General features: G+C 42.2%; 1 protein-coding gene across 1 annotated transcript; it reads left to right on the forward strand.

Annotated features, from left to right (window-relative positions):
- Positions 1-6,223: 6,223 nt before the first annotated feature.
- LOC145548485 (uncharacterized) lies at positions 6,224-14,552 on the forward strand. The gene is made up of 6 exons (XM_081598945.1): positions 6,224-6,381; positions 6,455-6,700; positions 6,786-6,947; positions 7,062-7,145; positions 8,297-8,395; positions 13,179-14,552. The coding sequence occupies exons 2-6, from the start codon at positions 6,493-6,495 to the stop codon at positions 13,205-13,207; spliced, it is 582 nt and encodes a 193-aa protein (XP_081455071.1). The 5' UTR covers positions 6,224-6,381; positions 6,455-6,492; the 3' UTR covers positions 13,208-14,552.
- The last annotated feature ends 1,009 nt before the right edge of the window (positions 14,553-15,561 follow it).

Below are 15,561 nucleotides of genomic sequence, written 5' to 3' on the forward strand. Positions count from 1 at the left end.
TGATTTTAGTTTCCTCTGTGATGAACTCTGCGTAAAGTCTATCATGTCTCCATGTGCCAGTCAAAGGTGTTAATTATAACGTTCAATGAAAGAGGGGCTTAAAAAATAACCAAATATTCAGTTTGGTTATTTTTTTAAATTATATATATATATATATATATATATATATATATATATATATATAGAGATGTGCACACACACATTTTAAATGTTGCCCCCCAGAGGTAGTCCTGGCCCCCCCAACATTAAAAGACTTGCTCCGCCACTGCCTGTGACCCGTTCTTCAACTACATCAGCGCGGGTGGGTGCGTCTACGTCCTGGAACGCGGGCTGCGACTACTTCCCGGCGCCTCGGTCTTGTTATCAGACACGGTGCTGATAACACTCCGTGTGGACTCTTTGCCGCTTCGGTGGTGTAGCGATGGTCATTTGTTTTTTTTTTAAATTATATTTATATTATTTTGCCCGTTTTGTGTCGTTGTGCAGAGCTAATGTGTGGCTGCGCTGTAGTTACCACCGGAGTTTTTTCTTTTCTTTCTTTGCTCTCTCTGTGAGGGAGGGGCACTTTGAGTCGAAATTAGTTTGAACGTTTTTACAGCTTTTTCACTCGGGTTTTGCTAATTGATTTGTTGGAGGTGCACATTGCCCCTGTGTTTAATTTATAAGTACCCAAGATTTTTATTTTTTGCTTTTGATCAGTAAATGCTGAGTTATGGCAAGCAACAATTCTGTTGCTAGGGGAAGGGGGTTAGGAATGTTTACTCCTATGCCTTCAGTTGCTAGATCAGTGTTTCTCAACCTTCTTCAGCCCCCTCCCCCCACCAAAGAATTTGTAGGCTACTTTGCACTGACTATTATTTTATCATTAATATTACTATCACTATTGTAGATGTTTTGATTTTTATGCTTGTTTCTGTATTTATCATCAAAAATAATTTCCTAGAGAACAAAAAGCCATGAGAATAGAAATTATTTTCACTAACTAAACAGCTCCAGCGTCACACTGAGCTATACAACGGGAGAGTGCGTGGTATACCAGTGGAAGTGAACGACAGAGTGCTGCTGGCCAACATAGGAAAACGTGGAAAAAGGAAGCTTGCTGACCGCTGGGACAGCACAGTGTATGTGGTGGTTGGAAAGAATGATGAAAACCACACCTTTAAGATCCAGAATCCCACTACAGGCCAAGTCAAAGTGGTCCACCGCAATCTGATAATGCCAATAAACTTTCTGCCTTTACCTGAGGATGACCCTGATGACCAGGAGGAGGTTGTTCTGTTTCCAACATCAAGTTCACTTGACCTAAGTGTGGGGAGGTCAGCAATCAGTGATGTTATTTCTGACTCAGCTGGGTTTAGAACAAGAGTGTGGGTATCTGACCTACCTTTGGGAACAGGCAGCGAGACAGATGCAGAAGATGCTGAGCAGGTGGAGGGCACCATGCTGGAGGAAGCCACAGAACCTACTAATGTCCTCTGATGGAGCTGCTTTGATGGACAGCAGTTCAGCAGACTCTGGTTGCTCAGCAGTCCCAATGACTTGCCCTGAGACCTTTCCAGCTCCTGCTACTGACATTCTCAATGACGTACCTGCTGTTAGTACTGCGACAGTAGTTGATGTTGCGACTGACCGTACATCTAGAGCTGGGCGGTTGTTGAGACCTGTGACTAGACTTATTGAAATGATGCACCAAAGAACACCATTAGTTTGAGTTCTTAATTATAAAACTACAGTTTTATTTGTTTCAACCTTGAGGTTTTGTAGCAATATTGATATTTCATGTTTGTTTTGCTATTTGGGAGGTGAATTTGCAGTTACATGTTAACAAAATATGTATATGGGCATATTTTTTCCCCTATGTATGTAGATGTGGTCTGGCCAACCTTTTCTCATACTAATCCTCATGGGATAGTGTAAGTGACTGGGTATTTTTAACTGTGAATTTAATGTGATTGTACCTCACAAGCAACTGGAAATGGCGGTTGTGTGTTGGTTTCCTGTGCATTTGAATAGTGGTCTTACTCCATTTTGTGTGTTTGCACTTGTGGTGTTACTGTACTTTTTTTTCTTTATTTTTCTATTGTTTTGTTTGTTGTAATGGGGCAAGTGGAATTCAGCAGGAGGGAGTGTAACATAGTTAATATTGTATAGAATTCCACTTGTCATTACTTCCAAGTTCATGTGTAATGGGTGAAACAGCACCCCCTCCTGGTGGTGGGTCATTACTTCCCAGTTTGGGTTCATGTGTAATGGGTGAAACAGCACCCCCTCCTGGTGGTGGGTCATTACTTCCCAGTTTGGGTTCATGTGTAATGGGTGAAACAGCACCCCCTCCTGGTGGTGGGTCATTACTTCCCAGTTTGGGTTCATGTGTAATGGGTGAAACAGCACCCCCTCCTGGTGGTTGGCAGTATTGAATATAGTGAACACAGGCATCTCGTTGCCAGTTCTTGAGAGATGGGCGCGAGGCAGGTTCACTGAGTCTAACGCTCCAGTAAAATGTTATGTTAGCTTGTTGCTAACATGAAATGCTGTTCCTCGTAAGGTTCTGAACCCGCTGTGATGAGCCTGATTCCTGATCAGTCCATATTCTATTTCACACAGAGATAAACAACGTTTCATCTCATCCTGTCTCTTGGCCCTTATTTACACAACACAGAACTGATTTATGCTGATTGATCACAATTACCGAGGTTACACAGGCCGGTCCAGTAAGTTCTGGTTGACCCTTGAGATCCCAGTATCCAACTGGTGTGGAGGCCTCAGGAAAACATTATGGGAGGATTCTGCAGACTCTGAAGAACCTCACTGATCCTTAGCATACGACTGGATTTAATATTATTATTAAGGATTAAAAATCATCATTTTTTTTCAGTTACAACCAGTAGGGGGCGCCTGTCTCTCTTCTACATCACCAGCCGTCTTCATCATTTTGTTCTTCATCACATCCATGAATCTTCTCCATAGTCTTCCTCTTTCTCTCAGCTAAGCTCCTCCATGTTTTTCAGAACACCTTGAATTAATTTTCTCAACTACACATCACTGATTAACAGGTGGGCTGCACAGTGGTGCAGTTGGTAGAGCTGCTGCCTTGCAGCAAAAAGGTTCTGGGTTCGATTCCCGGTCTTTCTGCGTGGAGTCTCCATGTTCTCCCTGTGCATGGTGGGTTTTTTCTGGGTACTCCGGTTTCCTCCCACAGTCCAAAATCATGACTGTCAGGTTAATTGGCCTCTAGGTGTGAGTGTGTGTGTGCATGGTTGTGTGTCTCTGTGTTGCCCTGCGACAGACTGGCTACCTGTTCAGGCTGTACCCTGTATCTTGCCCAGAACGTTAGCTGGAGAGGCAGCAGCACCTCCTGACCCCACTGAGGGGCAAGGTGTTAGGAAATGGATGATTAACACCCTTCCTGCCCTGCAACCCCTCCTCTCTCTGCCCTCCTCTCTCTGCCCCTCCTCTCTCTACCCCTCCTCTCTCTGCCCCTCCTCTCTCTCTGCCCCTCCTCTGTCTGTCCCTCCTCTCTCTGTCCCTCCTCTCTCTGTCCCTCCTCTCTCTGCCTCTTCTCTCTCTCCCCCTCCTCTCTCTGCCCCTCCTCTCTCTGACCCTCCTCTCTCTCAGCCCCTCCTCTCTCAGCCCCTCCTCTTTCTGCCTCTCCACTCTCTGCCCCTCCTCTCTCTCCCCCTCCACTCTCAGACCCTCCTCTCTCTCCCCCTCCTCTCTCTGCCACTCCTCTCTATGCCCCTCCTCTCTCAGCCCCTCCTCTTTCTGCCTCTCCACTCTCTGCCCCTCCTCTCTCTCCCCCTCCTCTCTCAGACCCTCCTCTCTCTCCCCCCCTCTCTCTGCCACTCCTCTCTATGCCCCTCCTCTCTCAGCCCCTCCTCTCTCTGCCCTCCTCTCTCTGCCCTCCTCTCTTTGCCCTCCTCTCTCAGCCCCTCCTCTCTCTGCCCTCCTCTCTCAGCCCCTCCTCTCTCTGCCCTCCTCTCTCTGCCCCTCCTCTCTCTGCCCCTCCTCTCTCTGCCCCTCCTCTCTCTCCCCCTCCTCTCTCTCCCCCTCCTCTCTCTGCCCTCCTCTCTCTCCCCCTCCTCTCTCTGCCCCTCCTCTCTCTGCCCCTCCTCTCTCTGCCCCTCCTCTCTCTCCCCTCCTCTCTCTCCCCTCCTCTCTCTCCCCTCCTCTCTCTGCCCTCCTCTCTCTGCCCTCCTCTCTCTCCCCTCCTCTCTCTCCCCCTCCTCTCTCTGCCCTCCTCTCTCTCCCCCTCCTCTCTCTGCCCCTCCTCTCTCTGCCCTCCTCTCTCTCTCTGCAGCAGACGGACCAGCAGCAGGAAGTAGGCGGCTCAGTGAGCCGTTCTCAGCTTCAGCCAAACATCGTCAGGTCACTGAGAAGAACAATGGAAGGAACATCTCACTGTCTGATCTGTAAGTAAAGTTTTAGTCTCTTTCTGCTGGATCAGCATTTCTCTCTGTCTGAGACACTGGAGACATTTTACTGGATGGGATTTAATAGGATCTGGTGATAGAATCACTGTGGGGCTGGAGGTTTCTGTGTGTAAATGGATCTGTTGTCTAATAAAGTGACATGAGGTGTTTATCAATGCTATTTAAAAAATTGAACAGAATAATAAATTTTACTTTTATAAATAAATAAAAGTAAAATTTTATTACCTCTGCTTTTATCTTTATATAAAAGCAGAGGTAATAAAATAATTACACACATTGTATTCAATGTATCCAGCTTTAGTTAATAATAAACTAGAGATGTGCCGATCAGGTTTTTTCCTGCTGATTCTGATACCGATCATCCATGAGGGCCAATCACCGTACCGATCACATAATTATTATATTTTTGATCACAAACACTACGGGTTACATTATGTGGAAAAAGGAACCTTGAATTCACCTTAATTTAGACAAAAACTTGTTTTTAATAACTTTTTCCAAGAAAAAAACAAAACAGGCATTGTGCAAATTGTACGGCTATCAATAATACTATCTTTAACAGACAATTTTTTTAGAGATTATCTGTCTCATGTTAGGTCAGCGAAAGTTTTAATACGTATGAAAAATTTATTATTTTAAGTTAGATGCTGCCTGCCAGCATGCCTAGGTAGGGCCCCTACTTGTAGGGGCCCACATGTAGGGGCCCACTTGTAGGGGCCCACATGTAGGGCCCCTACAAGTAGGGGCCCTACATGTGGGCCACAGCCTACATGGGTTTGCCCATGTAGGCTGTGGCCCCACATGGGCAAACCCATGTGGGGCCATCGTGGAACCCGCGGACAAACCCATATGGGACCCATATATCAGCCCTCCTTTCCTCCACATGGGGCCCACTTAGGCATGCTGGCAGAGGTTTGGTGTGAGAGTCACTACCAGGTGGAGCAGAAGCGGCGCTCCGTCTGTGAAATATTACTACCTGTAGCGTAGCAGCGGTTCAACAGCGAGAGCAGAACCAGCGTCTTACATCGCAGCTCCAAGACTTAAATAATTTAGCGGGTTATTTGTTTAGCTTTCTGACCGTCATGCTAATCCGGGTGAGTGTTTGTAGCTGTGCTGCTTTACCTGCTATCTGATCCTCCGTATGTCTTTTTACTGCAGTGAGCCTCGATGTAGCCAAACTCCTCAAGTATAACATTGTTTTTATGTCTATTAGCTTCGTTGTGTTGATGCATTTTGACCTGCTTTAATTTTCCGCCGCAACACGCAAACGTCCCCATTCACTCAGTGCGTTATAGTTATAGTTCCACATCGCTTAGGATTTGTTGCTGCGTGTTTGCAGAGTGAAGGAAAGAGGAGATCGGTATCGGCAACAAGAGCCAATGATCGCCGATCACCGATCATACACTTTTTCACGGAAATCGGCTGATGATGATCAGTGACCGATCGATCGGCACACCGGCATACACCATTTATTTTTTTTATTCTCTAGTTCTGATCTTCTTGCTGAGCTGCTCTGCAGATCCAGGTTGGTGAACTTCTGTTACATTATAATGATTTTAAATGTTCATCCTTTGGATTCAAGGTTATGTCTGAGAATTTAATGAAAAATGTTAATTTGGATAATTATTGAATATGATGTCATTTATTATTATTAACAACTAAAATAATAATCATTGAATCTCTTCAGTTTCTCCAGCTGCTCTGACTCTGAGTCCCAGCAGATCTCAGTTCTTCCAAGGAGAATCAGTGACTCTGATCTGTGAGGATGGATGGACTGTGAGGAGAAACACGACCAGAGACACCAGAGCTGAGTGTGAGGAGTGGGGGGGACCAGATGGTTCTACCTGCACCATCAACTATTTGGTCCCATTAGACTCTGGTGTGTACTGGTGTGAGTCCACATCTGGATCCTCCCCCAGCAGCAGCAGCAGCATCCAGCTCTCTGTCTCTGGTAAGATCAGACTGTGGAGTTAGTGTTGCTGTGTGGAAATGGATGAAATGCTGTAGTTTGTCTCTGTGTTGAGGTGGATCAGTGATCCTGCAGAGTCCTGTCCTCCCTGTGATGGAGGGAGATGACGTCACTCTGAGCTGCAGAGCAAAGAGTCCAGCCCACAACCTCCCAGCTGCTTTCTATAAAGATAAAGTCGTCATTGGTCATGGAGCATCGGGAAACTTTACTCTTAAAACAGTGAAGAGATCTGATGAAGGCTTTTATAAATGCAGCATCAGCGATCAGGGAGAGTCTCCATCCAGCTGGATCTCTGTGGGAGGTCAGCAGGACTGAAAATATTGATTAACTTTGGTTTTCAAGAGAAATTCATGTGCAATTATTTCATAAATAAATCTTTATTTTAGAGAAACCATCAACCACTTCTGGTCCTTCAGCCTCTCCTTCACCTCCATCACCATCTTCCTCCCCGCCTGGTCTCTACCCGTCTCTAGGATGTGTGGTTGTTCTGGTTTTCCTGCTGATTCTGGTTTTACTGGTGAGACGACATGTCCAGAGAAAACCTGAAGGTGATACAAACCTTTTTTTCCATTCTCTGTTAGTTAAATATAGATGAACATTTACAAACTGAAACATTTTAATCTTTAAACATTACAGTAAATCGTGATTGTCTTTTATTTCAGGTCGCCAAGACGTTGGAGAGGAAAGTATCACCTACAGTGACATCAGGATTTCACATCATCAACAGAAGAACAAATCAAATCAAGGTGAAATTATTTGTTTCTGTTTGTTGCAGATCTAGAGTTAAATACGTTTTACAACTTCAGCACATTTAGCTTAAGTTTCAGTATTTATAAAAATGTGTTTTTCCACATATTTGTTAAACTGTCTCCATGTAAACCTGGGCCCACATATGGAGGCCTTAGCATTCAACGTGGATGTCACAGGTTTGAATCTGGACCTGAGGGACTTTATCATGTCTTCACCTCTTTCTTTACCCATCTTCCTGTCTGACCTCTCAGATAAAGGCCACTAGAGCTTAAAGAAAACCCATCCTGTCAGAGGCAGGAGGGTCTTAGCGCTGTCAATCATCCTCATGTTTAACTGCTAAATGTGATAATGGCAGAGAAATAACGTATCATTATAGAAACAATGTTTTTCTATTGTCATTGATGGCTACGCTAACCAGCGGTGGGTAAAGTACCCAAAACTGTAATAAAGTAAGATAATAATAATTTCAACATGTTTACTTTAGTAAAGGTAAAAATATCAATTCAAGAAATGATTAAGTTCTGAGTAAATGATAAAATTAATTAATTTAATATTTAAAAATGAGATTATCAGACAAACCAAAATATAAAGTGGAAATTTTGGTATTTTAATTGCAATAATTCAAATAGGTAACAAAAACTAAAATCAGGCAAAATAAAATTTTCCCAAATCTTCTCTCAGTAAAAAACTTGGTCTCTATCTGCTCTATGTTCTGGTAAACGTTGGTCCGTTTCCCACCTTCTGTTCTGCAGTTTGAGGTTTTTCTGCAAACTGACTCTGATAAACTCTGCGGTCGTTCAGGTTCCTGTTTCTGTTTCAGCTAAATGTGGACCAGATCATTTTCCACTGAAACAGAGATAAGTAGACGAGAAATAAAACTTTATCTCATTTAAAATTGTACATTAGTATCCCATGACTCCATCACTCACAAATATCCTTTTAGTGTCATCTGTAGAAATTAGCATTTAGGGAGCTTGAGTCAAAATCATTTTCTTGTGGTGATGAAATCTTTAATTAGAGAAAACTCATTGTTGAATAGAGGATTCCTCTATTTTTATCAATCATTAGTGATTGATTCCTGCCATCGCAGAGTTTATTTATACATTCAGATTCATGTATGAAATATCGTATATTTGTGTTTTTCCAGAGAACGATCCATCTGTGGTTTATTCTGCTGTCAGAAGAGACGATGTGACTTATGGAGAGATCGTCATCAAAAAGAAGGGAAACAAGCCAAAGACCAGAGGTAAAACTGCTCTCCAGCTCCGTCCACTCATTCTGCTCTGTGTTGAACAGGTTCACTGGTATTCTGTATACATTATGATAAACAGTGACTGATGCAGGAAAAGAACCTGGTAGAATATCAAACAGAAGCAGATTCAGTCTGTCACCAGCTGGTCTGAAAGTCTGAAGATGGTTCTGGAATAAATCTCTAACATCCCTTCACTCCTCATGTCTCTTCAGTGGTTTCAGTTCAGAATTTGGGTTAAAGTTTCATCTGTAGACAGATTCTGAGCTGTTGGCTTGACAGGTTTTCTTTTCTTTGATTCTCCAAAGTGAGGCAGCTCTGACTGCTGTTGATTCAAAAGGACAATATAAAACCAGAGTTAGAAAGCAGCTACTGCTAATGCGATGTTACTGTATTAGGAGAAATAGGAAGGGAAACGTCACTGATTCAAACTGTTTCTGATGGAAAGCATTTATGTCTCATCAGTCCACAGACCAAGTCTTAACGATCAGCAGAATGTTTCCCACTAACAGAAAACAGATGAAATGTGAGATTTCTGAGTGTCTCTTTGGTCAGCAGTGGTTCTGGTCAGGTAACTCTCCCATTGAGGTCAAAGTTTGGTTTCTGCTGAACCATAAAACGGACCTCAAGGCAGCTGAGGCCTGCAGCTCTTTAAATGCTGTTTTAGCTTCTTCAGAGACTTTCTGGATGGATCTCTTCTCGTCATTTTGTTTCTGTAGCTCTATGGTCTGATAGACGTCAGAGATTCGTTTCTCATTATGAATCATTTAGATCAGGTAGCATTGCTTGTGTAACATGAAATAAAATGGTGGGTGAGTTGATTTCATTTAGGAATGTGTGTGTAGTTCTTCTTAAATGAATTATATTTAAACTCAGACTGTTCACAGTTCAGGTTTTGCAGATTCACCTAGTGACAGATGAAGCTCTTAAAATATTAACAGATTTCTTATATATTAAAGTTTATTTAAACAGGTGAGTTTTTAAGAACAAATTACTATTTAAAATAACAACCTGCATGAACTATCAGAAGAGAAAGCAGATGAGGAAGCTGACATACGTTGGGGCATCACTGCTGGACGAGATACTGGCTACGGTTTGGAAACAGCCAATCCAGAAGCACTGGGCACGTTTCTTGGTGGTGATTGGCTAATTTTCCCAAGATTAGGAAGACTGCAAACATCTGTGGTTATGCTATTATGATACCAACTGTGAATATAAATGCATATAAAGGTTTATTTGATATTTTAACTATTATAACAGGCAGTTATTCACAGGCATTTTTGGTGCCCAGACGCATTTGGCACCGTTTTCACCTGCAGTATAATTACTGATGTGCAGTGAGAAGTGGACCTTCTTGATAGGTATTTTCTCAACCTACATTTAGAAAGAACCACAGACGACGTTAATTAGTTTTCAGCCAAGCTTTTTCAAAAAGCTGCTTTGGTTTCCTCTCAGCGGCAGAAGATGTCGGTCTGATCACCAGAAGGCACAGCAAACCGCCTCTACAAGCTGCTCACCTTCAGTTAGAGCTCGTCTTTTATTTTCAGGGGAGGGAGACGTAAGAAGGAAAAGCAAGTTTTATCTGCACACAGGTCATCCAGTCCGGTTTCTCACACGGGGAACATTAGAGACGATCATACTGCAGAGACATTCTGTGAGAGCGGGTCAAAAGTTTCAACACCGCATGGGTTCACACACACAGTAAAGAGCTAAAACCTTTAAGTGAAAATCAAAAATAGCAATGCAAGAGTGATAACACATAATTCTAACACTTCTCTTGTTGCAACCAGCAGCTCAGACTGGTTGGCCTCTCTCTCTGTGGTCTTACTGGTTTCTTGTTTTCTACTTTGTGGTGAAAAGTTTCATCTCTAACTATGGCCAAGAAGCCTGTGGTCTGCTGCTTAGTATCAGAGACATTTCCATGAGATATTTAGTGACTCACTGCAAAAACCTGTTTATCAAGCCTCCTTCATAAATGTCTGACACGATAACACATTTTGCTGAGCGATTAATCGTCTCAAAAATATTGTGATAAACAATAATATAGTTTGAAGACCATTTTAAACTGATGTAATAATGCCAGCACATCCTGCCAAAAATAAATACACTTTACTTTCAAAAGAACATTTTTGGAACTGATGACCAAAACAACCAAAAACAAAAATTAAATGGACTCTCAGCCTCTGTTAACAAAAAACGCACTAGAATAAAAACAAAACAACAAAAATAAGCAACAATGATCCGATCGCTCTACCTGGTTATGAACCGTTTTGAATTTGTGTTTCATCATTAGTGACCAGTAGCCTCTTGTTTCTGTTCTCTTGGTTTGTTGTACTTCATGTCAGATGGACTTCAAAATGACATAGTCGCTCTCTGTGGTGGTGAAACTTGTTAGCTCTGCTGTTGCGGGCATGTCTATCTTGTAAAATTAAATTATCATGAGCTTTATTATTTGGGCACGGCCATTAGCCCCGCCCCCCGGCCCACGCCATCTTGTTCCGCTACTTATTCTGGATAATCTAAAACTGGGGGGATGCATTTTAATGCTCAATGTTACCCATCAGATAATGTTCCCTCTGTTTTAAACTGTGGGAATGCATCCTGATGGCCATAATTCACCCATCAGATAATGTTCCCTCTGTTTTAAACTGTGGGAATGCATCCTGATGGCCATAATTCACCCATCAGATAATGTTCCCTCTGTTTTAAACTGTGGGAATGCATCCTGATGGCCATAATTCACCCATCAGATAATGTTCCCTCTGTTTTAAACTGTGGGAATGCATCCTGATGGCCATAATTCACCCCTCAGATAATGTTCCCTCTGTTTTAAACTGTGGGAATGCATCCTGATGGCCATAATTCACCCATCAGATAATGTTCCCTCTGTTTTAAACTGTGGGAATGCATCCTGATGGCCATAATTCACCCATCAGATAATGTTCCCTCTGTTTTAAACTGTGGGAATGCATCGTGATGGCCATAATTCACCCATCAGATAATGTTCCCTCTGTTTTAAACTGTGGGAATGCATCCTGATGGCCATAATTAACCCATTAGATAATGTTCCCTCTGTTTTAAACTGTGGGAATGCATCGTGATGGCCATAATTCACCCATCAGATAATGTTCCCTCTGTTTTAAACTGTGGGAATGCATCTTGATGGCCATAATTCACCCATCAGATAATGTTCGCTATGTTTTAAGGGGGCGGTGTCTGATGGCTAAAAACCACACAGCCCACATCATGGCTGTCTGTTTCGCATTACTGTTTTATTGGTTTTGTTAATCCAGAGTTTAATCCATTTAGCACACTTCCTTTCCTTGATACTCATTTGTTCATTCTTGCTGGGGATTTGAATTGTGTAATGAACCCAGCATCAGATCATCCCTCAGTCAAATATGTCTAAATCAGTTTTGGATTTCATGACTCAAAATGGGTGTGTAGATCCTTCGAGGGCACCAGATTCACAACCAAGAACTTATTCTCTTTTCTCTCAGGTACACCAGTACTAGAGATCGTTTTTTGTTGATGGCTTTCATGCACAGAGTCACGTCTTCTGAATATTATCCAATCATTATTTCAGATCCTTCCCTTCATCGATAAACCCTGTTCTTGCTCTCATTGGAGATTTAACAGTCTCCTATTGGATGAGCCATTCAGTAAAATCATCATATTAGCAATCAATAATTTTCTTGCGTTTAACAAGAGTGACAGTATTTTTCTCATTATATTTTTCTCAGTATTTTTCTTTTCATTAAAAGACTGTCTTCGTGGCCAGATTATTTCTTTTTCAGTTAATTTTAATAAAAATCTGTGAGCTAAAATATCAGAAATTTCAAAAAAATTCAGAATATTGACAAGCAAAATGCCATTAAACCAGGTTTTAACACACCAGCATCCAATGATGCTCTCATTAGAAGGTCTAAGAAGAACATAGAGATGCTGAAAAGGTTGTTTCTACCATCAGGGAGGGAACTAAGACATGCAGGATGCCGGGCCTCCAGGGCCCCCTTTGGGCACCACTGAGTTAAACCAGGTGAACTAACTCAAATATCCCATGGAAAGAAATTTGAATAAGCCAAAAGAAAAATGATCAAAAGTGGAAATGAGAACAGAATAATTATTTTCCATTATAAGATCAAATGATCCCACATGGAGAAAACTTCCTCTTCCTCTGTTGATCCATGCTGGGATTCAAATACAAGCCAAAAACCAAAGCAAAGACCACAAAGTTTCTCCAACAAACGTGTCGACACAGTGTCTCCCTCATCAGTTTAATTTGCCGCGGTCACATCCAAACGACACAGGAACTGCATCATGTGGGTTTCCTTAAAGTGATACGCGCACCGACACGGGGTTTCATCTTGTTTGCTCGGCGCATGCGCCGAGGTTTCTGTGTCGACTGGACCATCACTAATTCAAACTAGCTGACATTTTCCCCCAGTTCCTCATCTTCCACCTTCTTGGAAAAATCTGTTTTCTCATGTTACTGTGACTAGTCGATGTGAAACATTAGAAGCCATTGTTGGTGCAACTCCTAGCATGGAGTTTAGGATGACGTGTTGAGGTGATGCACTAAAGGGGGAGTGTCAGAAATGATAGGAGTGTTTTAAAGAGACAGAGGCTACGTATTATTCCATCAGCTGCATGTTTTACCGTTACTTAAATGGTAAAATAAACATAAAGGAAAACACTGGTTTTAATGGAGACCCAGTCAAGAGCTGCACTAGTGCAGACAAACAGATTTAATTAGTTTCCAATGTTTCTGTGATTCCAGATGTTCTTCCAGGATCAGATGTTCTCTGAGCTTCAGTCTCATCATGACGACCAGCTCAGATTTCAGCTCTGACCTCCAGAAACCTTTTTGCCTCAATATCCTCTTTATCTTTGATTTTTTTATGTAAACAAATTAGATTGAAGCAAAGTTTGTTACAGTTTTCTCTTTAAATTCTTCAATACAAAATGAATTTGAGTCATTTCTCTGTGGCTAACCAGAGAAAACTTTTACTGAGAACAAATTAAACAGCTACATGCTAAAGGTTTGCAACCACTGAGGGGTAGAAACTATGCATTAAATCAAATTTGTCATTTTTTAGTTTTTGCTTCCATTTTTACCAACGTATGCTTTCATAACTAACAAGAAAAATAAAGAGCAGCTAATTCAGATTTTTAGCTTTGTGTGTTTGTGATCTTTTTAGTGTAGAACCTGAATAAACTCCCTATGAATCTTCCCCTTAATATTTTCTCTACAGATGTTAACCTTAACTCAAAGTGCTGTACTGTACAATTTCAGAAGAGTCAACAAAAGCTTAGCATGCCATGAACATCTGCCTGTGATAATGACCAAAATGTTACATGTGCAAATGATTGTAACTTTGTCATGATGACACAACTGATGCTTTACGTAAAGCTCAGTGTTTTAACGTTGGCAGAAACACTTCGGTCTGAATTCCATCACACAATCTTGTTTGAGCTTGACAGACATGCAATGTTGACAATATATCATCAGATTTACCCTGAAAATTGTACTTTGATATGCAGACTTAAGTGTTAAGGTTACATTCCTAAGTTGAGCTCAGTGTGTTCAGTGCTGGATGGTGAATGTCACTAAATTTGTTCCATTTGTGTGACTTTGTAACATTAGAACATTTTCAGCATTAATGCCTCTCATTATTTCTCAATAACAGTGAGGGGTTTAGTCCAGGTCCTGGGTCTAGTAAACAGGTGAACAGAAGGTAAAAAGGGTTAGCTACAACAGGAATAAGAGTCAAAAGGCGGTGCTCAACAGTTGATTTGCATTTGCATGGCACTCAGCAACTTCATTTAAATACGAAAACCTCTGCTAGGCACAAAGGGAGGGGGGTGATAGGGGAACAGCGTTTTTGACCATTTTTGGCAGTGTTTGACTCTGACTAAAACCTCTTGCCAAAAGCCCTCAACCTCCATGCGCACGGCAGAACAAGGTGTCAATAGCTGTCGAAAATCCCACTTTTCATACAGTGGTATTTTGTTGTATGTTTTACCCAGAAAACACTTGGAGAAAATATCGGCAAAACCATGAGTGAAACAATGACTGGGCAAGCCTACTACATAATTTACTGGGGGACCACCTCTTTATTATTCTACATACATCTTACTCATATGGAGGACCAAAACTGACATAAAAGTTTTGGTCCTCCATAACTGATTCTGCATAGTCAGAATGTAGACTATGTAGATATTGTGTTAAGATTGTGACTTGGCACAAGAGAAGATTTAACCCTTTCAGCCATCTAAAAGCTGCTTCTTGTGGATTTTTACGTTGTAAATACACAAAGACCACTGAAGTGGACATTAATGCATCATAAAATACACCATCAGCTACTATCCATCAGCTGCAAATGCAGGCAATTATTTTTGTTAAATCCAATATGGCCGACCCTGTCCCTCCTTCGACTGCAGACGACTCTTGCAGGTAAAAAAAAAACCCATTGACATCAGATAACCCCTAAAGAACAATACCACTGATGTATGTTTCAAATAACAACTTTGTATTTGGAGAAAATTGCAATTGATCACCTAATGAAAATATTTTTTTTGCTACGTTTTTTTATGCCTTAAGAAAAAAAAAAGAAAACAATCCTGACACAAACGATCATAATTCATGCATGAAAGGGTTAATATTATTATTAAACATTAAAAATCATTTTCTTTCATTTACAACCAGTAGGGGGCGCCTATCTCTCTTCTACATCACCAGCCTTCTTCATTTTCTTCATCAAATCCATGAATCTTCTCCATCATCTTCCTCTTTCTCTCGGCCTTGGTATGAGTTGCCCCTCCTCTCTCTGCCCCTAATCTCTCAGCTCCTCTTCTCTCAGCCTCTCCTCTCTCTGTCTGCAGCCCCTCCTCTCTCTGTCTGCAGCCCCTCCTCTCTCTGCCTCTCCACTCTCTGCCCCTCCTCTCTCTCCCCTCCTCTCTCTACCCCTCTGTTCTCTGGCGCTCCTCTCTCTGCCTCTCCACTCTATGCCCCTCCACTCCCTGCCCCTCCTCTCTCGCCCCCTCCTCTCTCACACCATCCTCTCTCCCCCTCCTCTCTCTGCCACTCCTCTCTCTGCCCCTCCTCTCTCTACCCCTCCTCTCTCAGCCCCTCCTCTCTCTTCCCCTCGTCTCTCAGCCCC

The sequence above is a fragment of the Poecilia reticulata genome, chromosome 18, assembly GCF_904066995.2.
Source record: "Poecilia reticulata chromosome 18, P_reticulata-male-v2, whole genome shotgun sequence".
NCBI classification, from domain to species: Eukaryota; Metazoa; Chordata; class Actinopteri; order Cyprinodontiformes; family Poeciliidae; genus Poecilia; species Poecilia reticulata.